Source organism: Lithobates pipiens, unplaced genomic scaffold (genome assembly GCF_037356315.1).
Source record: "Lithobates pipiens isolate NorthernLeopardFrog02 unplaced genomic scaffold, aLitPip1_a1.2 Scaffold_25, whole genome shotgun sequence".
In the NCBI taxonomy this organism is placed as follows: Eukaryota; Metazoa; Chordata; class Amphibia; order Anura; family Ranidae; genus Lithobates; species Lithobates pipiens.
Window position 1 is genome coordinate 38,624,676 of NW_027507787.1, and position 26,715 is coordinate 38,651,390.

At 45.2% G+C, this 26,715-nt stretch overlaps 1 protein-coding gene across 1 annotated transcript in view; it reads right to left on the minus strand.

Moving 5' to 3' along the window:
* LOC143930209 (hexokinase HKDC1-like) overlaps positions 1-26,337 on the minus strand; it is an 82,878-nt gene extending 56,541 nt beyond the window's left edge. Inside the window, exons 1-6 of the mRNA XM_077454277.1 lie at positions 26,160-26,337; positions 22,652-22,814; positions 18,980-19,128; positions 13,450-13,566; positions 9,689-9,784; positions 6,445-6,544 (exon numbers count right to left, since the gene is read on the minus strand). Coding sequence (XP_077310403.1) covers positions 6,445-6,544; positions 9,689-9,784; positions 13,450-13,566; positions 18,980-19,128; positions 22,652-22,814; positions 26,160-26,222 — 688 coding nt within the window. The 5' untranslated portion in view covers positions 26,223-26,337. The remainder of the gene's footprint in view (positions 1-6,444; positions 6,545-9,688; positions 9,785-13,449; positions 13,567-18,979; positions 19,129-22,651; positions 22,815-26,159) is intronic.
* Between the last annotated feature and the right edge of the window lie 378 nt (positions 26,338-26,715).

Genomic DNA, 26,715 nt, shown 5'->3' on the forward strand with positions numbered 1-26,715 from the left:
CACCCCCATATGGCATAATTGGTGCCTCCCAGAATTCAGACGGATTGTGGATAGCGGATCATGGTGCGGGAAGGGCATATTTTACATGTCTCACATGCTTACTGATGGCAAGCTGAAACCCTTCTCTGCCCTACAGGCAGAATACGGGCTCCCGAATCACTTTTATTACAGATATCTGCAGATTCGACATGCCTACCGTGCCCAATTCCCCATGGGTGACCCATCTGTACCCCCCAATCCATTGATGGCGGCAATTAAAAACCCAGATCCCAAAAAATTAATTTCACAATTTTACGCTATGCTATCACTCCCTTCCATGACTGTAGCTGCCTTCTCCCTTAAAAATAGGTGGGTGGGGGAGTTAGGGCCTATTACTGATGATGAATGGAGTGATGCGCTGGAAACCTGTAAACTAGTTTCGCCCAAACTTTCTGACCGGTTAACTCAAATTTTTATAACGCACAAAGCGTACCTCACGCCGCTTACGGTCTCCAGGTACAGGCGCGCGTGCCCTGGCACTTGCCCTATGTGTGCGCGTGCGTCTGGCACTTTTTTTCATCTTCTCTGGGAATGTCCTAAAATTCAAGCGTATTGGTCCCAGGTGGTGAGGTTTCTCCATGATACGATGGGTTCCCCAGTTACACTTCAGCCGAAGCTGTGTCTTTTGGGTATTTTCCCAGACACGGCTTTGAACAAATACACTAAAATATTTTTACATGAAACCCTATTTTCTGCTCGGAAAATGATTGCTAGAGTCTGGATGAGATCTGACCCTCCCACGGTCTTCCAATGGCTTGGGGACATCAATGGTGTCTTGCCTTTTAAGAAACTTATATACCTCCACAGGGGATGCCCTTCCAAATATGAGAGGATCTGGGACAGGTGGCTTAAAAACCCTGCAACATGCATAACTTAATCTGCCCCTTGCGGAATTATGTTTGGTACTATTTGATGGGACTTAGCAGAAGAGTTGGGTATGGGCGGGTGGGGATGGGAAGGGGAGGGGTGGATGGATTTCTGGAGTAGATGATCTGGATCCGGTAACCATTCCATACCATATACTGACTTGAATATCTATGTGAGACGTGTATATACATTGTGTGTGATGAGTGCACCTGTGAATATCATATGATTTGATGAAGACCGCATTTGTTTTTCTGTATGTACCGTACCTCCTTTTTTTCAATAAAAAGAACTCATGTTTAAGTTAAAAAAATTAACATAAACTACCTATATACCTTTATTACATTATCATATTGATTCATTGAATTATTTTGGTAAGCTCTATTTCTGGGACAGAATGACATTGTGATAAATGTATATATTGACAACCCCTATTTACTGACAGTCTCTACATGCATATTTAGAAAGACTCGTATTACAATTGATACTCTGGCAGATCTGCTATGAGTTAATTTATTATTTAATTTACCTAAATTACTAAATGGCTATTTTTGGGTGTTCATTGCAGGCGTGCACCCCTCCGTCCCTCCAAGCGCGTGTACAGTATGGCACCTTGTGAGCCCTTCAGGGTGGGCTCTTCTCCCCTGGGGAGGTGGGGGCGGCCTATAAAGCCATCTGGATTTTTCAAAACGGCTCCCATTATTTCTGGTTACAAGAACACTCTTGAGCGGTAAATATACCATATTGCTTATTCAATGTGACGAATAACGACATATCTCCTCAAATTTTGAATATATGTCATATCTTATAGATCCATTTGGCCCCCTGAAGAGACCGCACAGGTCGAAACGCATTGGGCCCATATACTATACAACATTATGTAATGTAACAATGTGCTTAAATGTATTTGTTAATTGGAGAGTGGAATTTATATTGTATTTTGTACCAGATTTTATATTGTATATACTGTATTCAATTATACTAGACATTGGACATTTTTCTAAATAAATTACTCTTTATATATCAATTAAGAATAACTAATCTGACTCTGTCATATTTCTGTTTTAAAGCCCCACTGGGGAAAACTTTTCCATAACATTTTCATTTTCGGGGTGTGCAGCTTTTTTTATCTCTCTCTGATGTGTCTTTCCCATATAGTAAATAGAAATAACCAGTTATATAGGTAAAATAAACACACACTGTTTTGCATAGTTTTGTTTTTCATATATATTATAAATATTCCCAGAAGTAGGATATACAGGGTTTTTTAACTGGGAGTCAGCTACATGAGTTGAGTTTCATCTTGATAAAGAGCGGTCTTACCCCGTAGGGTCCCGACGCGCTTACAAACACATACACATACACTAGGGCCAATTTATAGACAGGATCTGATTAACCTACCAGCATGTTCGTTGGAGTATGGGAGGAAACCGGAGTACCCGGAGGAAACCCACGTAGGCACAGAGAGAACATGCAAACTCCAGGCAGATGGTGTCGTGGTCGGAATTTGAACCAGCGACCCTATTGCTGCTAGGTGAGAGTGCTAACCACTACACCACTGTGCTGCCCGCATACATGAAGGTGGCATGTATAAATAATTTTAAATTAAAGCAGTAGCATATTTTAAATATAATGCATAACACTGGTGAACTTTTACTTTCAATTTAATTGGTTTGCCTTAATTTACAGTGCTTTGAAAAAGTATTGGCCCCCTTCCTGTTTTTTTTTTTTCTTTTTGCATATTTGTGATTAATGATGTTTTAATTTATTAAAAGGGAAAATAGGCTGTCCGAAACACCCTGCTGCATAATCCAAGTGCCCTTGAGCTTGAGGTCAAACTGATGGCCAGACATTCTCCGTCAGGATTTTCTGGTAGAGTGCATAATTCATGGTTCCATCAATTATGGAAAGTTGTCCAGGTCCTGAAACTGCAAAGCAGCCCCAGACCATCACACTGCCACCACCATGTTTGACTGTTGGTTTGATGTTGTTTTTATGACATGCTGTGTTCGTTGTAACGGGACACACTCAACTTTTGTCTCATCAGTCTCAGAATATTTGCCCGAAGTCTTGGTGATAATCAAGATTTTTTTTTGGCAAATGAAAAGGAGCTTTTGTGTTCTTTTTTGGCCAGCAGTGGCTTTGCCTTGGAACTCTTCCGTGGATGCCATTTTTTCTCAGTTTCTTTCCTATTGTTGAATCATGAACACTGATCTTAACTGAGGCAAATGAAGCCTGCAGTTCTTTAGATGTTGCTCTGGGTTCTTTTATGATCTGCTGGGTGAGTCGTCATTGTGTTCTTGGAGTAATTTTGGTAGGCCGGTCACTTCTGAGAAGGTTTACCACTGTTCAAAGTTTTCTCCATTTGTGAATAATGGCTCTCATAGTGGTTCGTTGGAGTCCCAAAGCCTTAGAAATTGCTTTGTAACCCTTTCCTGATTGATAAATGTAAAAAAAAAATTTCTCATCTATTCTTGAATTTCTTTAGATCACGGCATGATGTGTTGCTTTTTTAGATCTTTTAGCATGCTTTCACTTTGTCAGACAGCTTTTATTTAAGTGATTTTTTGATTCAACAGGTCTGGCAGTAATCAGACCAGGGGGTGGCAAGTGAAATTGAACTCTGCTTTCCAAAAAATAGGGTTAATCATCGTTCATTTATGATTTAGCAAGGGTGGAAGCAATTACTTTTTCTCATAGGGCCAGGCCCTTCATAAATGAAAACATACAGCACTGTATCTCCTGTCTATTAGCCTTCAGTTTGTCTGGGTTCAGATGTTGACCTTCTCTGCACAGAGCCCTTAAAGTGATTGTAAATGTTGGAATTTTGCAATGGTTTTGAACAGAGCACCTCTGATCCTCCTCTTATGGGGTTCCATGCTCGTGCTCCTCCTGCCTTCAGAGTGCCCCTGCACTCCCCACGTGCTATGGGGGCACCCGGTCAGACTCGATCCTTATCTGCAGTGTGTGCTTCTCCCTGCTCACTGGATGCAACAGCATCTGAGTCCTGTGAGAGAAAGCAGCGCTGCTGCTTGCAGGCACAGTGCTGGTTTGAGATCGGAATCAGGCAAGTATACAGGGGAGGCTGTGGAGAGCTGGTTACAGAACTTCTTTTACTCTTTTAAAGAGGAAGTAAACCCTGATGAGTTTACATCCTCTTTCATTCCCTGCAAAGGCAAAGCATAATGGACTACTATGCATCGCATAGTAGTCCATTATGTGTCACTTACCTGACACAGGAGCCAGCGATGCCACCGTTGGCCCCTGTAGTTCCGGCGCATCCATCTTCTCGGTGGGTCTCGCTGCTCCGCCGCTGTCATTTGGCGAAGCCACGATGATGTCACTCCCGCGCATGCGCACGGGAGCCGCCACACGCGGCATATTCGCCATTGACGGTGCCGCGCTCAGTGTGCCTGCACGCCGCCGTCTTTCTGCAAATATCTCGGCTTACCTGTAGGTCAAAGTGTGTGTTTACAACCACTTTAATGCATTAAGGTAAAAAGCCTTCTGCCTTTGGGATCACGTCCCTTATCACATTTCACCCTACACAGTTCTCAGGCACTTACATGTATGGATGGCATACTGAGCTGTATGTATGCTGCACTGTGTATACTGACAGTACACTGTTCATACTGACATGTAAACAAATAATACCTTTTGTATGAAGGCCAACTAAATTTGCTGACCAACTAAACGATAATGGAAATTGTTCACAATTATTTCTATTATTGATTATAACTGATTATTTTGATAAATTGTTTCAGCCCTAGATTATTGATAGGCATTATTAATATGCTATTAGGCATGCTAAAGAAAAACAATGTAGCACAGAACCCTCCCAGCCTGTTCCCCCTCCCCCCCAGTTTAGGAATCCATTGGATAGACTTCATCTTAATTCCTGTCAGGACAAAAAATGGGTTGTCCCTGAGACACCGACAGCCATACTAAACTGACAGTGGTGACAACTCATTCCCATTTTTTAAATAATATGTTGCTGCTATATCTCCATTTTCACAACAGGAAGTGAGGGGAAATTATCCACTTCCGGACCGCCCACTGTATATATACACATCGGCGCTTTAAAGATGGATATCTCGGTAACCGCAGCAGCTGCTGCATCTCTTCGGTGGGCGGTCTGATTTACGATAATGGTGGTCTCTGCAGTGGATTCCCCACGAGATCATCGTTATCAGTGGTGGGAGAGAGGCCCCCCCGCCGCTTACTGAAGTCATCGGAAGTGGCAGTGGCAGAGGCGATCGGGTTCTCTTCCCAGCTGGGTATGGATACGAGTGAGGGCAAGATGGCCCCCATCTGTCTCCATACCATAGCAGGGCGGAAGCAACGTCAAAATGTCACCTCCACCCATACCTCTTAAAGGGACATTTTTTTGGGATTGCATTTAAGTCCAAATATGAGATCTGAGGTCTTTTTGACCTTTAAGAGGACCTGTCATTCTTTTTTTCAATTACAAGGGATGTTTACATCCCTTGTAATAGTAATAAAAGTGACCCAAATTACTTTTTTTTTTTTTTTAAACTGTTTTAAAATCAATAAAATAAAGTAAAATAAATAAGAAAAGAATAAATGAAATGTTTTAAAGAGCCCCATCCCGACGAGCTCACGCACAGAAGCGAATGCATACGTGAGCAGTGCCTGCATATGAAAACGGTTTTCAAACCCCACATGTGAGGTATTGCCACGATCGTTAGAGCTAGAGCAATAATTCTAGCCCTAGACCTCCTCTGTAACTAAAAACATGCAACCTGTAGAATTTTTTAAATGTCGCCTATAGAGATTTTTAATGGTAAAAGTTTGATGCCATTCCACGAGCGGGCGCAATTTTGAAGCGTGAAATGTTGGGTATCAATTTACTTGACGTAACATTATCTTTCACAATATAAATACAAAATTCACAATAATACAAATTGGGCTAACTTTACTGTTGTCTTATTTTTTAATTCAAAAAAGTGAATTTTTTCCAAAAAAAGTGCGATTGTAAGACCGCTGCGCAAATATGGTGTGACAAAAAGTATTGCAATGACCGTCATTTTATTCTCTAGGGTGTTAGAAAAAAATTTATAATGTTTGGGGGTTCCAAGAAATTTTCTAGCAAAAAAACTTGTTTTTAACTTTTAAACACAGAGTCTGAAAAACAGGCTCGATCCCTAAGTGGTTATGCTAATAAGGACACATAACAATAAAAATCGAACTATTCTTCCTACTCAGTCCAAAACTAAAGTTGGGCTTTAAACGTTGATTAGTCAATTGACACCATCATATACTGAAGAACCACCTGCAGTATTATAGTGTGATAGGAGCAATGGATGTAGTCATACTAATTATATTAGGACATGCAGTCTCCTGTCCTACCTATACAATATTAAGTTGTATTTTAATCAGGCTGAGAAAACTGCCTCACTATCTACATGGATGTATTATAATTGAACTAGCCTATCCAATTTACCTCTGTATGGGTACCTTAATTTTAATTACATTACATAACTGTAGCCTTGTCACAATTTGAACATCAATGTTAATTACCTACAATGACTCCAACTTCACACAGCTGATCATCAAATCCACATGTCATCATTGTTCCCACTGTGTCATTGACTATGGCCATGACTTCCACATTTGGAATCTAGAACAAAAATGTAGAATGCATGTTGAAATCCAAAGCATATATGGCTCTGTCTGTGCATTTTGGTTTTGGGAGAACCAACACTTATGGGTTCACAAATTAAGTTATGTGTAATAAAATGGAATAACACAGGGTAAAAGTATTGGACACATGAAGAAAGAGAGGTGCAAAAAGGCATGGAAAGCCAACACACCAGCTATCAGTCTAAGCCCTTGTACACACGGTCAGAGATTCCGACAACCAAATTCGTCGGATTTTGTCCGACAGATTTTTTCCGAAACTGTTGCATACACACAGTTGGACAAAGTTGTCGGAAAATCCGACGTGATTACGTTATTTCGTTACGACGGGACTACGTTTACGCTAGTAGCCAATAGCTTTGGTGTAGGAATTTGATCTGAGCATGCGTGGCACTTTGCCCGATCGGAATTCTCTACACATGATCGGAGTATGTCCGATCGGAGCATTTTGTCCGAAAATTTTACCAACAAGTTGGAAAACTTGGTCCCTCAGATACTCCGACGGAAACAGTCCGATGTAGACCACACACAGTCGGAATATCCGACAAAACGGTCCGATCTGACACATTCCGTCGGAATCTCCGACCGTGTGTACAAGGGCTAACAGGAATTAGAAAAGCAATCCTGCCCCTTGTCGGTGCAAATTAATATCAGCTGGTTCAGTCTCAACTGACCACCTATAAAAAGGCATCTCATTACCAAGGTGTCATACAAGTAGCATGATGAGTAAAAGAAAAGACCTTCACAACCTTATTGTTGCAAAACATACTGATGGCATTGGTTACAGAAGAATTTATAAACTTCTGAATGTACCAGTGAGCACTGTTAGTGCCATAAACCAGAAGAGGAAAGAACATAATTTCCCCATAAACCGGCCAAGACCAGGTGCTCCTCTCAAGATTTCTGACAGAGGAGTGAAAAGAATTATCAGAAGAGTCCAAAACGACCACTTGTGAGGAGCTACAGAAAGACCTGGAATTAGCAGGTACAATTGTTTAAAAATAAAACAATAAGTAATGCACTCAACCGACATGGCCTGAATGCACGCTCACCATGCAAGACTCCATTGCTGAAGAAAAAGCACGTTGAAGTTCATTTAAAGTTTGCTGCACAACATTTAGACAAGCCTGTGAAATACTGGGAGAATATAGTCTGGTCAGATGAGACCAAAATTGAACTCTTTGGAGTTCACATCATGTTTGGAGGTCAAATGGCATTGCACATCACCCAAAAACACCCCAATACCAACAGTGAAGTTTGGCGGTGGAATCATGGTGTGGGGCTATTTTCGAGCATACTGTACTGGAAAACTTCATATCATTGAAGGAAGGATGAATGGAAAAATACCAAGACATTCTTGATAAAAATTTGCTGCCATCTACCAGGATGATGGAGATGAAACGAGGGTGGACATTTCAGAAAGACAATGATCCCAAACCCAAAGCCAAGAAAAATCTCAATTGGTTTAAAAGAAAGAAAATTAAGCTGCTAGAAAGTCCCAGCCAATCACCTGACTCGAATCCAATAGAAAATATATGGAAAGGAATAAAGATCAGAGTTCATAGAAGAGGCCCATGGAAACCTTCAAGATTTTAAGACTGTGTGGAAGAATGGGCCAAAATCACACCTGAGCAATGCATGCGACTAGTTTCTCCATACAGGAGGCGTCTTGAAATTGTCATTACCAACAAAGGATTTTTTAAGAAGCATTAAATACATCTCCGTTAGCTTGTTCAATTCTTTCCCCATGTCATTCTATTTTATTACACTCAACTTAATTTCTGAACTTATTTGGTTTCTTTGTGTGTATGAATTGCATAAGTTGTTACCAACATGTGGTGAAAATTTCATTTCAATAGTACCTTTAGAAATATATTTACCTAGAAAAATGGTGACCTGTTCAATACTAATTTTACGTGCTATATATACAGTATCTCACAAAAGTGAGTACACCCTTCACATTTTTGTAAATATTTTATTATATTATTATATCTTTTCATATGACGACACTGAAGAAATGACACTTTGCTACAATGTAAAGTAGTGAGTGTACAGCTTGTATAACAGTGTAACTTTGCTGTCCCCTCAAAATAACTCAACACACAGCCATTAATGTCTAATCCACTGGCAACAAAAGTGAGTACACCCCTGAGTGAAAATGTCCAAATTGGGCCCAAATACGCCATTTTCCCTCCCTGGTGTCATGTGACTCTTTAGCGTTACAAGGTCTCAGGTGTGAATGGGGAGCAGGTGTGGTAAATTTGGTGTTATCGCTGTTTCATATTGATCACTGGAAGTTCAACATGGTACCTCATGGCAAAGAACTCTCTGAAGAACTGAAAAAAAAGAATTGTTGCTCTACATAAAGATGGCCTAGTCCTAGGCTATAAGAAGATTGCCGAGACCCTGAAACTGAGCTGCAGCATGGTGGCCAAGACCATACAGCGGTTTAAAAGAACAGGTTCCACTCAGAACAGGCCTCGCCATGGTCGACCAAAGAAGTTGAGTGCATGTGTTCAGCATCATATCCAGAGGTTGTCTTTGGGAAATAGACATATGAGTGCTGCCAGCATTGCTGCAGAGGTTGAAGGGGTGGGGAGAGGGGGGGGTCAGCCTGTCAGTACTCAGACGATATGGCGCATGCTGCATCAAATTGGTCTGCATTGCTGTCATACCAGAAGGAAGCCTCTTTCTAAAGATGATGCACAAGAAAGCCCGCAAACAGTTTGCTGAAGACAAACAGACTAAGGACATGGATTACTGCAATGTCCTGTGGCCTGATGAGACCGAGATAAACTTATTTACTCTGACCTTATTTGACCTTGCTTTGTGCACTGGTCCAAATCATTAGGTGGAGGGGGGAATATGGTGTGGGGTTGTATTTCAGGGGTTGGACTTGGCCCCTTAGAGATTGTGACAGTAAGTGGTATTCAGAAAATTTGGTACACAATTCTAACCGGTGACATAATAAAATAGCCAAAAGTATTTGACTGTGCATTAAATTGGTTAATACAACTTCAGAAAAATTAAGCACAGCCACATTTTCAGCCTGCATTGCTTATACTGTATGATGACATCTCCTAGCAATCATTATATCAAGAACCATGCTGGATGATCACTGTACCTTCTTTCTCTTCAATGTTTTGCGTAGTGTCTTCACCACATCCATTCCCTGCATCCCTTTCACTTTAAATTCTTTTGTCCAGTTAATCAAGACCCCCTTAAATAAACCACAGAAGATTACAATTCAATACAAAGTTAAAGACATTGTACACCTTACCTTGGGCTCATATATTGTGGCTGCAGTAGTGTCATGGCCGATTGATTCTCCTATGTCCATGTATTAATTTACTTAGCTTGTCCCTGTAAGTTAAAAGGGACAAGACAACTCCCAGTTCTGAGTCGCAACCCATGTCTCGCCATTTCATCTGTGTTGCATTACAAATGTGGGAGAGCTAATGTGATGAAAGACTGCATGGTGAGTTCTTTTGTTATTGGCTGCCTGCTTGTGTCTGTGTCAGATCAAAATACTATGTAGCTCCCACCTGAACAGCACTGGACTTGGAGACACTGGAATTGTAGAAAATGTAGTTTCTTTACAGGAAGTGTCAGTTATTGCATTAACCTGTGCAGTGCCATGCAGCATGTTTCAGGTTAGCAAGCAAGCAGAAAAAGCTAACACAGGAATGTGCAGATTTACTCTACTATAGACTAGAATAGATAGAGTGTACAGACCAGTAAATTACACCATTAAAAAACATGATCAATGCACATCTTATGAAGATGAAAAACACATGGTGTAGGTAGGAAGGTTTATAACACCTTTAGGCATTGTTCTGTTAAGTATATGATGTGAAATGGACACAAAACTTTATTACTATTTGAAATCTATCATTTATAATAAGAGTGGAGAATATTCCAATATACAGTATATTTGGAAGCTTAAATGGAATGGTTTATTGGCTGGAATGGATGTATCTTGGGATTGAATATCCATGTATTTGCTGTAGTTACTTCTTGTAGTTATTCTTATGGTTCCGTAACATTTTAATAAAGTTTATACTTTGTTGCCAATTAGTATTCCCAGTCTACTGATCACTGTTTACTCCAGTCATTCCTAATATTTGATAGAACCCAGGTGCAGCTTAATGATTTTAAGCCCCCGTTCACACTAAATGCGGCTTTGAAATCACACTACTACAGCACGATTTCAAAGCAGCAGGACAGTGCGATTTCATCTGAGGCTTGCCGACATCTGTGTGAATTCATGCACATATATCAATGCAAGTCGGATATGAAATCGTGAAAAATAGTGCAGGAACTATTTTTCAAATTGTGCTACTTAAAACTACACCTATTAAAACGATGCCATAGGAAGACATTAGATGAGACTTCAGGTGGGATTTGTAAATCCCATGTCACACCGCTGTGAATGGGGGCTAATGGTGTGATGAGACACAGGTTAACTAGCAAAGGTGTACATATCTTTGTTTTAAGCACCAGAAGGTCCAAATGCATTATTCTGATTGAAAATGTTTACTTTGCATATCTGCTGCTGTGATGCTTTTAACATAACAGAATAAAAATATTGCTTTTATAGCAACATTCAAAATATGCTGATAATTATGAATGTATCACTTTACAACATCCAGACACACAGCCTCTTCCTATACATATACTGGAAAGAGCACATTCAGGTGATCTGACTTTAAAATGTGTTGAATTGATTTAAATTTAACACCATCTGAATATTTTAGAAAAACTACAACTAATATAAGAAAAGTAGATAAACGTGATCATGAATACATAATACAGAATTTTTAAATAAGCTTTTAAAATTAACTACAATTAATTGGATGGCAGTTCTATAAAGCATATCCATTACCTGGGAAGTGAAAAAAATGTAATGCTCACATATAAATTAGACATGTGCGATTAGTTTCGTATGAATTTTCCAAAATTAGTACGTTCGGGAGGATCCGAAATACGAATTGCCGTGCGTCCAAATTCTGTACGCAATACGAATTTTTGTTTACGAATTTCGGATTTCGGATCAGTTGTTGTCGCATTGACGACGACTCAGTCATTATGCTTATTATGAGGGGCTCCCACCATCCCTGTGCTATGCTGACGTCCTCCTGGGGCTGCTTATTATGAGGGGCTCCCACCATCCCTGTGCTGTGCTGACTTCCTCCTGGAGCTGTACCTCTGCTGTGCATATTATGAGGGGCTCCCACCATCCCTGTGCTATGCTGACTTCCTCCTGGGGCTGCTTATTATGAGGGGCTTCCACCATCCCTGTGCTATGCTGACTTCCTGCTGGGACTGCTTATTAGCACAGGAATGGCGGAAACCCCTCATAATGAGCACAGCAGAGGTACAGCACCCAGAAGAAATCAGCACAGCACAGGGATGGTGGGAGCCCCTCATAATAAGCAGCCCCAGGAGGAAGTCAGCATAGCACAGGGATGGTGGGAGCCCCTCATAATATGCACAGCAGAGGTACAGCCCCAGGAGGAAGTCAGCACAGCACAGGGATGGTGGGAACCCCTCATAATAAGCAGCCCCAGGAGGAAGTCAGCATAGCACAGGGATGGTGGGAGCCCCTCATAATAAGCAGCCCCAGCAGGAAGTCAGCATAGCACAGGGATGGTGGGAGCCCCTCATAATGAGCATAGCACAGGGATGGTGGGAGCCCCTCATAATATGCACAGCAGAGGTACAGCCCCAGGAGGAAGCCAGCACAGCACAGGGATGGTGGGAGCCCCTCATAATAAGCAGCCCCAGGAGGATGTCAGCATAGCACAGGGATGGTGGGAGCCCCTCATAATAAGCAGCCCCAGCAGGAAGTCAGCATAGCACAGGGATGGTGGGAGCCCCTCATAATGAGCATAGCACAGGGATGGTGGGAGCCCCTCATAATATGCACAGCAGAGGTACAGCCCCAGGAGGAAGCCAGCACAGCACAGGGATGGTGGGAGCCCCTCATAATAAGCAGCCCCAGGAGGATGTCATCATAGCACAGGGATGGTGGGAGCCCCTCATAATAAGCAGCCCCAGGAGGATGTCAGCATAGCACAGGGATGGTGGGAGCCCCTCATAATAAGCACAGCACAGGGATGGTGGGAGCCCCTCATAATAAGCAGCCCCAGGAGGATGTCAGCATAGCACAGGGATGGTGGGAGCCCCTCATAATAAGCAGCCCCAGGAGGATGTCAGCATAGCACAGGGATGGTGGGAGCCCCTCATAATAAGCAGCCCCAGGAGGATGTCAGCATAGCACAGGGATGGTGGGAGCCCCTCATAATAAGCACAGCACAGGGATGGTGGGAGCCCCTCATAATAAGCAGCCCCAGGAGGATGTCAGCATAGCACAGGGATGGTGGGAGCCCCTCATAATAAGCAGCCCCAGGAGGAAGTCAGCATAGCACAGGGATGGTGGGAGCCCCTCATAATAAGCAGCCCCAGGAGGAGCAGGCGCAAACTGGACCAGCGGTGCATGGCAGACAATCCGCTTCTCTCTTTCTCATCTAATGAAACTTCGTATTTCGGATAGGAAATTCTTCAACGGAATTTTGTATTTTGGATAAAAACCAAACTTCCATCAGCATCGACTGTCATATTGAGGTATATTTTTGCCTTTAAATTCATCGTAAAGAACGTTCGTACACGTTAACGAACCTAACGACAATTCGTATTTCGTACGAAACTAAACGGAATTTCGGACACGAAATACGAAGTACGAATTAATTTTAATACGAATCGAAACGGAACAGAACGAAACAAATTTATTGACGGTGCCCATGTCTAATATAAATTGGAACGGCCCACTATTGCGTTAGGAATTGTGTATAGATAGCTGTTAAATGTTGGCAAATACTCTACCTCATCTAGTTTGGTCTGCTGGCATGGAAATGAGAAGGTGAATCCAAGTGGAAGCGTCTCTGTTATTTGTCTCTTCTTTATGAAATCGCCAAGGCAGTCAACAACATATTCAAAAAGCTGTAATCAATAATAACAAAACATTTAAAAAGGGTACTATATTAGTATCAAAGCACACTCCATTGGGGAACTGACACTAAATGCAATGCAACCATTACTGTATGTTCACTACATGATCTCATCCAATGTCTAAGACCTCTCTACTTCTCTTCAGATTTTTTTTTATTTTCTTCTCTTTACACAACCTGTATATAAATACAAGGGGTTATATAAATATCATTGCTAATTAATGTTACATTTTAATTTCTTTTATTCGTGTTCTCTTTTTGGGTAGCCTCTCTCTAACACCTCTAGTCCAAGCATGTTTTAGTGATAAGATAGGTGGCACAAATGCAATGGAGTGGCATGCATACGTGTGGTATTTTACACTGTTTATGGACACTTATGAGTGCTTGTGTTTATAAGGACAAAAACACAAAAGTAGTGGAAACCAGTGAATGGCAGACCATGAAGCAGAAGCATGGCAAGTACACAGGCCAGGGTTGGCAACAGATAAGCAGCTGGGTATCAGTGGCGCCTGGTGCTCAACATTTTTTTGGGGGCACAAACTTAAAAATTATGAAAAATACTGAAAAACAACTAAATTTCAGCCACTGTGCCCCATCAAATGCCTCCACTGTGCCCATGAAATGCCACCACTGTGCCGTGCCCATCAAATGCAGCCACTGTGCCCATCAAATGCAGCCTCATTGTGACTCTCCTCCCCGCCTGCTATGTCTGACCAGCACTTACCCCATCTTGGTGACATTGACAAGCTGTGGGATGGGCAGGGGGTCAGGTGACAGCTTCTGCATCCTACATGCTTTCTGTGTCTCTTCTTCCCTTCTGCTAGATGTCCAATAGGATCGCCTGTGCCTTCAGCCAATCAGGTGACGGTATTAGACCCGTACTTCCTGATTAGGGGAGAGGCGATTCATTGTTAGAAAAGGGTGGGCTTCGAGCGCAATGCTCTGCACCATGAGTCCACCTTTTTTTGAAGCCTATTAGAGCCTATGGCTCTAATCAGGTGCTTCAAAATAACACCCCCACCGCTGTAATTCAGGCTCCTGGCATCCGAAAGGGGGCCAGATGCCTAAATAGGGGGTGGCGATGTATAGATTCATGCTATGCATGAATCTATCCATTCTAGATATAGGGGGGTGGCGTGATTGAGGAGGCGGAGACTGTGCATCCTTAATGGACCCGCCCCTGGTATCAATTACAGGACAGGGCTCAGCAACATGCAGGCCATGAAATACAGAGTCAGCAAACAAAGCCATAGGATCAGGCTGGGGTTGGGAATAAATGTGCAGCAGCTCAGATGAAGTCAGAAGCTGAGAATCCAAAAAAATAGTCACAGGACAAGCTGAATAGGCAAAGGGAGGTGTAGTCACATGATACTGGTGAAAACCAACCAGCACTGATTGCAGGCAAGGCGGACACCTGAAAAGTCCATTTGGTGCAAATGCCAATGCTGGGCATGCAAGGTCGTACATGTACATGTTGTGAAGTATGTAAATGTATGTCCATCAGGGGCCTTGCTAGTGTCCCAATAGGACCAGGGGCTCACATGTTGCAGGTTTTATAGCATACCATGGCAGTAGTGACTCTATATTATTTCCCATGTCAACTTTGTTTCCTCATTTTTATCTTCAGTTGGGCTATTTTCTCTTTTTACTAGGCTGTCCTGTCATTAATTCCCTGGCCCTGTCAGGAATTTCAAACCAAAGAACCTGGACCCACTAAAGGCCTTTCCAAAAGTTAATCCCAAAGCATAGTTTCCACCAGATCTCATTTTGAGCACCTTAAATAAGCTGCATAGTAGTATGCGGATACTTGGGATTGTCTTTCATTGGCATTAAATACTTCATTGGTACGAGATTTCATACAATAAAATCTATTTTTACAATAAGGGACCTATTCTGTTGCTTTGAGAAAGGGACTCTCACAGGTACCTGCACAAGTGTGCACAATCAATCTCACTGTGATTATACACAACGGGAGCTGATCGGTGGGTGCCGTGGGCTTGATGTCTGCCGGCACCTTCCAATCCTTCAGTACAGAGGGAGAATGGCTGTCTGCCTATGTAAATGAGGCAGAACCCCGTTCTGTCAGTACAGAAGGCATGGATGCTGTGTTCATGCAAAGCAGGGACATAGATCCATGCCTTCCCCTAGTACAAGCACCTCCCGCACAGTAAGAAAACACACAGTTAACCCTTTGATCGCTCATGATGTTAAGCCCTTCCCAACCAGTGTCATTATTACAGTGCAGATTTTTATTACTGATCACTGTATTAGTATCACTGATCCCCAAAAAGTGTCAGATTTGTCCACCGCAATATGGTAGTCCTGATATAAGTCGCTGATCGCCGCCATTACTAGTAATAGAAAAATTAAATAAAGAAAAATATCCCATTACTTGTAGATGCTATAACTTTTTTGCAAACCAATCAATATACGCTTACTGGAATTTTTTTACTAAAAATTTGTATCAGAATACATATTGGCCTAAATTGAGGACAACATTTTTAACATATTTTATTGAATGTGTTTTATAGTAGAAAGTAAAAAAAGATTTTTTTCAAAATTGTTGTTTTTTTTTTTTGTTTATAGGGCAAAGAATAAATCAAATACCACCAAAATAAAGTTCTATTTGTGGGAATGAAAATCTTCCGGAATGCATGTGGTTAAAAATGTAAGGTAAATGCCACAAAAAAAAAAAAAGGAGATAAATCATTAAAGGAGAAGTCCAGCCTGAGCTTGTTTGGCTGGGCTTCTCCTATGGATCACAGGGTGCAATTCGTTTTGCACTCCTGTGACCCGTTTTCAGCAGAGAGCAGACTTAAGTCCGCTCTCTGCTGACATCCCAGAAATCAGTCCAGGCTCCGCGTCATCACGCCAATAAAGTCTGGAACTGTCAGGTGCCTGGACTGATACCCGTCTCAGCCTCTCAGCGAGCAGCTGAGAACCTGAGATGTCCAATACCCACCCCCCCACAGCTCAACACTCCAGTGAGTGAAAAGAACACACATTTGTTATTTATCACCTACCAGTAGGCAGTCGGTATTTTAGCAAGAGGGAAATGGTTCTGTGAATGAGAATTCTGTGTGCATTTATTAACCATCTTAGGCCCCTTTCACACAGCCGGACTGATAGGGTCCGTCCGTCACGCATAGGGCAGCAAAGCTGAAATGCAGGGCAAAGCATACATTTTCTGTGCAGTTTGCCATGCGTTCAGAAACACACACATGTGAATGGAGCCTTATTGCTCTTGTGTTAGGACCCACGCACACCTTGCATAGAGGGACTGTACATTTCTTTGCTTGTTTTTCCCACAAAACGCATAGGGCAACCCCATTTAGCTCAATGGGCTGAGCTACACATGGCAAAGCAGCTCATGGGACATTTTGATGTGTCGTGGGTTGCACTTTTCTTACTATGCATTTTGCATTGTTTGTCATTTGTTTTTTCACATGGCAAAATGTGTGTTATCCTATGCGTTTGGTGTACCGTTAACGTGGCATTCCACCCATTTTTGTGTTTATTATACAAAAAGTGTAGCTGCTGACTTCTAAGAAACACCCACTCACCTGTCCCACGGTCCAGCGATGCGGCCGCCCAAAGCCTTGCTCCCCTCCCTCTCTTCTCCACAGCGCCGACTTCACTACTGTGGGCACCTGGCTGCGACAGCTTGCGGCATCACAGCCGGGTGTGCACCGCACGTGTGCGAGTCACGCTGCGTGACCATGCAATCTACTGGGACCTGTGACATGTCCCAGATGATTGCTGGGAAGAAGGGGCCGCCTTGGGGAGAGGAGTCGTGGCCTAGGTGGCCCAGAGCGGAAGTGGGAGACGGTACCTGTGAAAACTAGGTACCCGCGCCCACCCCCCCCCCCCCAAAAAAATTACGTGCCAAATGCGGCATGTCAGAGGGTCAGGATGCCTTAAAGCGGAAGTTCCACTTTTGGGTGGAACTCCGCTTTAACAATTAATGGCACTGAAATTGCAACTAGTTAATTGTCTGATACACATGGGCTATTATCTGATTGTTCAGCTCCTACGCATGATTAACGATCTGTGCAAGATGCAAGGCAGGGCAAGGTGGAAAAAAAAATGATCACTGTGTATTAGGGCTAGATTCACACTTCTGCGTGTGGCTGTGGGTTTTGCAGCAATTCCCCCACCCGAAACCACCCACAGTGAGCACAGCTCTCAGAAAATGCACAGGGCTGCTATTCACTCTGAATGGCACCCCTACAACATGTAAAAGCGAAGTGTGCCTTTTTTTGTGGAAATGCAGGCATGGCATGCAAAAACGCATAGGTGTAAACCTAACAGAGGGAATGGTGATCACTGATTGCGGGTGAACTCATTCATCTTCATTCTCATGCATCAGTTCAATGCTGCATCTGTCCCCCGCTGACCGCTCAGTTCTCAGTGTTCTGTGAGCAGAGAGCTGGTGGCCATCAGTCACCGCTCTCTGCTCTGCCCCCGCCCCCCCTTCTCTTACTGGAGTGCTGGGCTATGGAGGTGGAGGGAGCGGCTGGCCCAGGCTTTCAGTAGCTGGCTGAGAGGCCGAGCCAGGTGCTAGTTCAGGCTCCTGGGCAGATCCCAACTATATGGTCGTGATCTTTCCCTAGACTGGACCGGCTCTGTGACATCAGCTGACAATGGGATTCAGCCCTCTGTCTGCTGAAAACGGGTCACAGAAATGCAGAACAAACTGCACTCCTGTGGCCCACAGGAGAAGTACAGCCAAACGAGCTTTAAAGCGGTAGTAAACCCGCAAATTTTTTTTTTTTAAACCTGCAAAGCAAAAGGCATAATGAGCTAGTATGCACCGCATACTAGCTCATTATGAAATACTTACCTTAGAACGAGGCCCCGACATCTGGCCCGATCCACACCGAGGGAGCTGACATGCTCCCTCGGTGTTTCTTCCGGGTATCGCGGCTCCGGCGCTGTGAGTGGCCGGAGCCGCGATATCGTCACTCCCGCAAATGCGCGCGGGAGATTTCATTCCGGCCGGCCACTGCCGGATTTTCAGGCCGAGAATCCCCTTGTGCGCATGCGCCCCTGCAGTCAGCGGCGCATACCGAGGGGAATATCTCCTAAACCGTACAGGTTTAGGAGATATTTTTTTTACCTACAGGTAAGCCTTATTATGGGCTTTCCTGTTGGTAAAAGTTAAAAATTCGAGTATACAACCACTTTAATAGTCTTCATGTCCTAAAGGTCTGTCCAGGTAGTAATAGAGACGCTTTTCTATACAACAAGTATTGACACTGAGGTAATGGCTGCTGTAGAACAAATATAAAGCTTTTTCTTTTCTGCAAAGGAAGTACATTCATGCTCTATTGGTACATAGGGGAGCTGAAATTTAAAACAAATAAAGAACTCAGCCTTTAAGTGCGACTGCTAGGTCAACTTACTTCTGTTTTATTTCCAGTGGTAATATCCCTGGGAGTTGGATAAAACTGACTGTCCATTTGTACATTCTGCTTTCCATCTTCAGACACATTCACTTTCAGAACTCTGAACATGGAGCCACCCAGATCAAGAGCAAGGAAATTCCCCCTTTCTGTAATACACAGGTAACAATATAAATGACTATATACATTTACAAACACAACACAATTACAATACAAACTGAGATGGTAGAAACAAGACCCACAAGATGTGTACAGTGCATCAACTTTGCATAATGTAAAGGTTTCTATCATCAATAAAAATTGTTGTAATAGTGTAACTAGCCCTCCAGTGGTTCCTCTATAGAAATATTTGGAGAAACACTCAGAAAGCAGGAATCAAAATATATAGCCCACAGCCAGGGGCGGATCTAGAGTCTAGTCTCGGGAGGGGCGCTGCCAGAAAATAAGGTGTTGCTTACGGAACTAAATTTAATGTATAATACAATGTACAGTGTACAGAGGTCAGTAGAATGTAGGGCAGTGTACAGTGAACAGTAGGGCAGAGGACAGGTGTAGAAAGAACAGGGGAAAAAGGGTAAGTAGGGTGGAAAACAGGGGGCAACAAGGCAATGTACAAGGGTCCAGTAGAGCAAAGGAATATGTGTCACTGGGGGGGGGGGGGATCGGGAGGGCATACACTGGGGGGGGGAATCGGGAGGGCATGCACTGGGGGGGGGATTGGGAGGGCATGCACTGGGGGGGGGATCGGGAGGGCATGCACTGGGGGGGGGATCGGGAGGGCATGCACTGGGGGGGGGGATCGGGAGGGCATGCACTGGGGGGGGGGATCGGGAGGGCATGCACTGGGGGGGGATCGGGAGGGCATGCACTGGGGGGGGATCGGGAGGGCATGCACTGGGGGGGGATCGGGAGGGCATGCACTGGGGGGGGATCGGGAGGGCATGCACTGGGGGGGGATCGGGAGGGCATGCACTGGGGGGGGGATCGGGAGGGCATGCACTGGGGGGGGATCGGGGGGGCATACACTGGGGGGGGGATCGGGAGGGCATACACTGGGGGGGATCGGGAGGGCATACACTGGGGGGGGATCGGGAGGGCATACACTGGGGGGGTCGGGAGGGTATAAACTTGGGGGGATTGGGAGGGCATACACGGGGGGAATCAGGAGGGCATACACTGGAAGGGGGGGATCAGAAAGGGCATACACTGGAAGGGGGGATCAGGAGGGCATAAACTGGAAGGGGGGGATCAGGAGGGCATAAACTGGAAGGGGGGGATCAGGAGGGCATAAACTGGAAGGGGGGGGATCAGGAGGGCATAAACTGGAAGGGGGGGGATCAGGAGGGCATACACTGGAAGGGGGGATCAGGAGGGCATACACTGGAAGGGGGAGATCAGGAGAGCATACACTGGAAGGGGGAGATCAGGAGGGCATACACTGGAAGGAGGGGGGGATCAGGAGGGCATACACTGGAAGGGGGGGCATACACTGGAAGGGGGGGGAATCGGGAGGGCATACACTGGAAGGGGGGGCATACACTGGAAGGGAGGGGATCGAGAGGACATACACTGGAAGGGAGGGGATCGGGAGGACATACACTGGAAGGGAGGGGATCGGGAGGACATACACTGGAAGGGAGGGGATCGGGAGGACATACACTGGAAGGGAGGGGATCGGGAGGGCATACACTGGAAGGGAGGGGATCGGGAGGGCATACACTGGAAGGGAGGGGATCGGGAGGGCATACACTGGAAGGGGGGGAATCGGGAGGGCATACACTGGAAGGGGGGGAATCGGGAGGGCATACACTGGAAGGGGGGGAATCGGGAGGGCATACACTGGAAGGGGGGGAATCGGGAGGGCATACACTGGAAGGGGGGGGAATCGGGAGGGCATACACTGGAAGGGGGGGAATCGGGAGGGCATACACTGGAAGGGGGGGAATCGGGAGGGCATACACTGGGGGGTGGGGGATCGGGAGGGCATACACTGGGGGGTGGGGGATCGGGAGAGCATACACTGGGGGGGGGATCAGGAGGGCATACACGGGGGAGAGGATCGGGAGGGCATACACTGGGGGGATTGGGAGGGCATACACTGTGGGAATCAGGAGGGCATACACTGTGGGAATCAGGAGGGCATACACTGGGGGGGGGGATCAGGAGGGCATACACTGGAAGGGGGGGGATCAGGAGGGCATACACTGGAAGGGGGGGGATCAGGAGGGCATACATTGGAAGGGGGGGGATCAGGAGGGCATACATTGGAAGGGGGGATCAGGAGGGCATACACTGGACGGGGGGGATCAGGAGGGCATACACTGGAAGGGGGGGATCAGGAGGGCATACACTGGGGGGGATCATAAGGGCACATACCCTGGGGGGGGGATCATAAGGGCATACACTGGGGGGGATCAGGAGGGCATACGCTGGCGGGGGTCAGGAGGGCATACGCTGGCGGGGGTCAGGAGGGCATACGCTGGCGGGGGTCAGGAGGGCATACGCTGGCGGGGGGGGTCAGGAGGGCATACGCTGGGAGGGATCAGGAGGGCATACGCTGGGGGGGGATCAGGAGGGCATACGCTGGGGGGGGATCAGGAGGGCATACGCTGGGGGGGGATCAGGAGGGCATACGCTGGGGGGGGGGGGGGGATCAGGAGGGCATACACTGGGGGGGGGGATCAGGAGGGCATACACTGGGGGGGGGGGATCAGGAGGGCATACACTGGGGGGGGGGGATCAGGAGGGCATACGCTGGGGGGATCAGGAGGGCATACGCGGGGGGGATCAGGAGGGCATACGCTGGGGGGGGATCAGGAGGGCATACGCTGGGGGGGGGATCAGGAGGGCATACGCTGGGGGGGGGGGATCAGGAGGGCATACGCTGGGGGGGGGGGGAATCAGGAGGGCATACGCTGGAGGGGGGAATCAGGAGGGCATACGCTGGGGGGGGGATCAGGAGGGCATACGCTGGGGGGGGATCAGGAGGGCATACGCTGGGGGTGGATCAGGAGGGCAGGTACATCAGGTGGCACTCATAATGCTTAAGGAGTTCAATTTCTCACTGCTCTACATGAAAAGAAGATGCAATCCCATTTGTCAACTAACAGCACCTCTATGCTAAGCTGCAGTAACTCAGCATAGAGGTGCCTGTAAACTAATCCACAATGTACTGCTAGCAGAGCTCATATCTCCGGGAACATACACTCGGCTCCCTCTGATGAGCTGCTCACACCTCCCACTTCCAGACGAGTGTGATCTCAGGGAGAAAAGGCACATCCCCATCCCGTCCACTTAAGCAGCAGCCTGCAGGAGAGAGGTTGAAAAACTGCTGGGGGGGGGTTTACAGGGGGCGGAGAGTGCAGTCCCAAGGTCTCTGAGCAGTAATTCATGCTTAGAATGGCTGCAAGTTGTCCCATCCGAGGCTCTGGTTACCTAGGGCAAGCTCGACCTTGGAGCTTGTAATATTTTCTCGGGGGAAGCAATTGCCCCATTGCCTGCCCCCTGGATCCACCCCTGCCTACAGCAGATCCATGGCTCTCACAGTTGCATTTGCAGAAAACAAACCTTCTTGCCACGGTCAAAGACCGCAATCAATCCCAGCAGCAGAAATAAAATCCACTTCCAGGAGTTAAAATATAATTGGCAATTGTCTTTATTTTAACCACCTACCTGAACCATCAGGAGTTGACCTGACATAAGTGGGCAACATTTTCAATGATGCTGTTGGGTTTGTGTCCTTCTTCAGACCTTTCTCTATCTCAACTTGAAAACGAGCCATGATATCCAATAAGGTTTCATCTGTCAGACGCATATTGTACAGAAATCGGTCAACCTGTAGGAAATAGTTCATCAAGACTTTACAGTAAATAATCAGTTACTTCTTTTTATATAAATCAAGTGACAATTTAATTGATGCAATTTCAAGGACTCACTTTATTTTGCTCATCTTGCTTAATAATATAACAGTAAAAAGGTAATCCGGGGCAGGTGTGTTTTAGATATCAAAGATGATTGTGGAGGAAAATAAACAGGACAAACATAATACCAATAAGTAGCATAGTGTATTCCTAGTATCTGTATATAGGGCAGGTGTGGGCTGCAGTATATCCTCCAACCTTAAGGTGGCACTGTGCTATTTGGGGATTGCAATGTGACCCAAGCAATACCAAAGCCCCCTCTAAGACCCCTTTCACACTGGGGCATTTTTTTAGGCGCTTTAGCGTTAAAAAAAGCGCCTGTAAAGCGCTTGAAAGAAGCCTCATCTGCAGTCCCAATGTGAAAGCCCAAGCGATTTAAGAGCCCTTTCACAATGTCAGCGCCCGAAAAACAATTGTAAAGCACCGCTTAAACTAGCAGTGCTTTACCAGCATTTTTCGAGTGTTATTGGGGGGCTTTTAACCCCTGCTAGTGGCCAATAAAGGGTTAAAAGCGTCCACAAGACGCTGCTGCCAATAGCGCTTTTCATTCGCTTTTCATGCGTTTTACAGGCACTTCCCATTGATTTCAATGGGAAGGGGCGCTTTAGGAGCGTTGTATTCACCGCTCAGAAAGCGCTGCAAAGAAGCTGCTTGCAGGACTTTTTTTGACGCCCTGCCAGCACAGCGCCTCGGTGTGAAAGCACTCGGGCTTTTACATTTGGATTGCAGTTGCGGCTTCTTTCAGGCGCTTTTTTTTTTTAAAGCTAAAGCGCCTGAAAAACGCTCCAGTGTGAAAGGGATCTTGGTGTGAAAGCACTCAGGCTTTTACATTGGGAATGCAGTTGCAGCTTCTTTCAAGCGCTTTACAGGCGCTTTTTTTAACGCTAAAACACCTGAAAAACGCCCGAAAAACGCCCCAGTGTGAAAGGGGTCTAAGGGAAGTGCTGCTCTCCCATTCAGTGGCCTGTAAGTGCCTGATATATCACTATTAGAAAGTGCCTTGTGGATAAACAGTGCTCTCTTCTGCCTGAAGTGTGTGACCTGTAACATATGTAGTGCTATTGTGCTCATTCAATTTCTACAATAAGAACAAAGGTTAAGTATGCACACGTGTTTACTCAATTCTTGGGCACAATTTTTAGTCTACAATTTTACATACTGTAAGAAATTGCAAGATTATGTCGAGTGCTGAAATAAGTGGCTGAAGGCTTTTTAACTTAAAGCGGGATTCCACCCTAAAGTGGAACCTCCGCTGATCGGATCCCTCCCCCCCTCCGGTGTCACAATTGACACCTTTCAGGGGGGATGGGGGTGGAGATACCTGTCAAAGACAGGTATTTACACCCACTTCCGGGCATAGACTCCCGTGGGAGTCTACGCCATTTCCTGCCCTGCCGCGCTGTCTGCTGGGACACACACGGGTCCCAGTGACAGCGCGGAGATTTCCTATTGCGCTGCGCGACTCGCGCATGCACAGTAGAGAACCGGGAAGTGAAGCCGATTCGCTTCACTTCCTGATTCCCTCACCTAGAATGGTGGCGGCGGCAGCAGCCGAGAGCCGAGCGATCGATCGGCCTCGGCATCGCTGGAACCCGGGGCAGGTGAGTGTCCATTTATTAAAAGTCAGCAGCTGTAGTATTTATAGCTGCTGGCTTTTAATATTTTTTTTTTGGTGGAATCCCTCTTTAATGCTTTCCCTGCATTAAGGTAAAAAAAAACCTTCAGAGAGCAGCCCCTCCCCCCCTTTTACATGTACTTACTCAAGCTCGCTCTTGATCCAGAGCTTTGCACAAGAGCAGCGGCTGTCCCCCTCACAGGCTCAGGCCAATGGCTCCCGCTGATGTCAATCACAACCAGTAAGGAGGAAGTCGGGTTGGTACTGAGCTGCACTCTGTGTCACAGAGCCAGCTAGGGAGAAGGCCTGCACAAGTGCCCTCCCTCCTGTTGAGTGCCCCCACAGCTTGCTATGGGAGCACCCAAGCCGAGGCTCCCCATGTCCATCAGAGCTGCAGTCTGGCCACGCCCACTCTCCTTGTTGGCCCTCTGACTTTGAGTGACAGCAGCGGGAGCCAATTGTGCCACACTGCTATCTCAGGCAATGAGGGAGGGAAGTCCCAGATTTTTCCTTTTTTATTATTAAAATAGTGTCATCTTCCACATACAGAAAGACAAGAGACAATGTAAATTAAACAGTGTTTGTTTAGCATCACTTTAAGCCATGTAATACTTGGTACATACTGGGGAGAATTCCCAAGAGGGTAAGAGCATGTTTACATTGTACAGTAAATATTCACTGAGATTAGTGACTGAATAAAGATGTGAAAACTTCTATGAACTCAAACATAATGTCCTTGATGACGCCCTGGAGGAGGGGCGAAATGCGTCAACGTATTTCCGGTGTAGTGAACCAGTGGCCCACTTCCGGTTCCCATGGAGCGCACGCAGAAGGTGCAGACCCGGAAACACGCCGATGCCTGTTTTTTGCCTATCGTCTTGTGAGTGACATATGTTAGAAGCGCAGTGCGTTTGTGTACTGGCGGTACTTCACATGTATATTTTTTCTCTCTTTTTTTACCTGGTTACATTTTAAATACCCTGGATCCTTCTGAGACCGTTTACTCTGAAAAAGTTTCTGGATAATCTATGCTACATCTCCCCAAAACCTTAAGCCTGTTTGACCCCTGGACTGTAAAGCTGAGGGTCCAGCAACTCTAGTGAGTGGGGTCACAAGAGGGGATCACCACCCTAAAGGAAGAACCTTCTTATCAAATTACTATTGATAACACCTAAGCACTTTAATTTTCAGCCTGTCATATATTGCGGTTTATGCTATTGTATCACGTTATCACAAGGTGTTATATGTTAAAGCACCTTATATGTTAAGCACTTTATTACGCTAGCGCTGTTTATACCTTTCTATTTAACTTCCTAGCACTTTCTTGTATTTTCTTCACAAAGTTAAGTGAACCGCCTCTGTGCCACTAGTGGCTCAATGCCATTGACTTTCTTCGAAATGAATGGAATTTCATCAAATTTAGAAACATTGCCCTAAAGACAATAATGAGTGTGTCCGTTTATATTAATACAGCATGCTCCATTCAGATTATTAACAAACATGCAACTTTTTTTTTTTTCATCACACACACACATACATATACACATATATATTTACATATACATACATACATACATACATACATACATACACACATACACACATTCCATAGATAAACTGGTAAGTGTTAGATTGAAATCCTTACCTTTTTTAATTGATCCTCTTTAAGCTTTGTGAACCAAAATGATATCAAATGTACTGCAAACATTTTTGAAAAATATAAACTTTTCCAATAAGTAGAAAGACTAGTTAGGTCTGTTGAAGTCTGTAGGCTGGGAGTGTCTAAACCCAACTCTGCTTCCAATACTGCTACAATGACAAAAAAAGAAAAGTGGAGGCAAAGGCTACAATGATTCACCGTGGCTCAATCATTAACACTTTATTCCTGGGGAGGGGTTTATTGCTTGGGATCTAGATATTGATTAAGCTGTAGGTGTTACAACATTTGCCTATGCTACATTTAGAACTTCTTCATAATCCTTGCAGGAGATAACATTTTTACTGCATCAGACATTAGGATGTGACACTACAGGAGTACGACTGTTGCGAAAATATGTTACGTGCGTTCGTGCGATGCATGCACCCCAATGCACTAACACACTACAGTGCATTGTGCATGCACCATTTTGTGGTATGTTAGACAGATTATTCAAATGAATGGGCTGCCGCAGTGCGACACGTGCTTTACGTTATTAGATAAT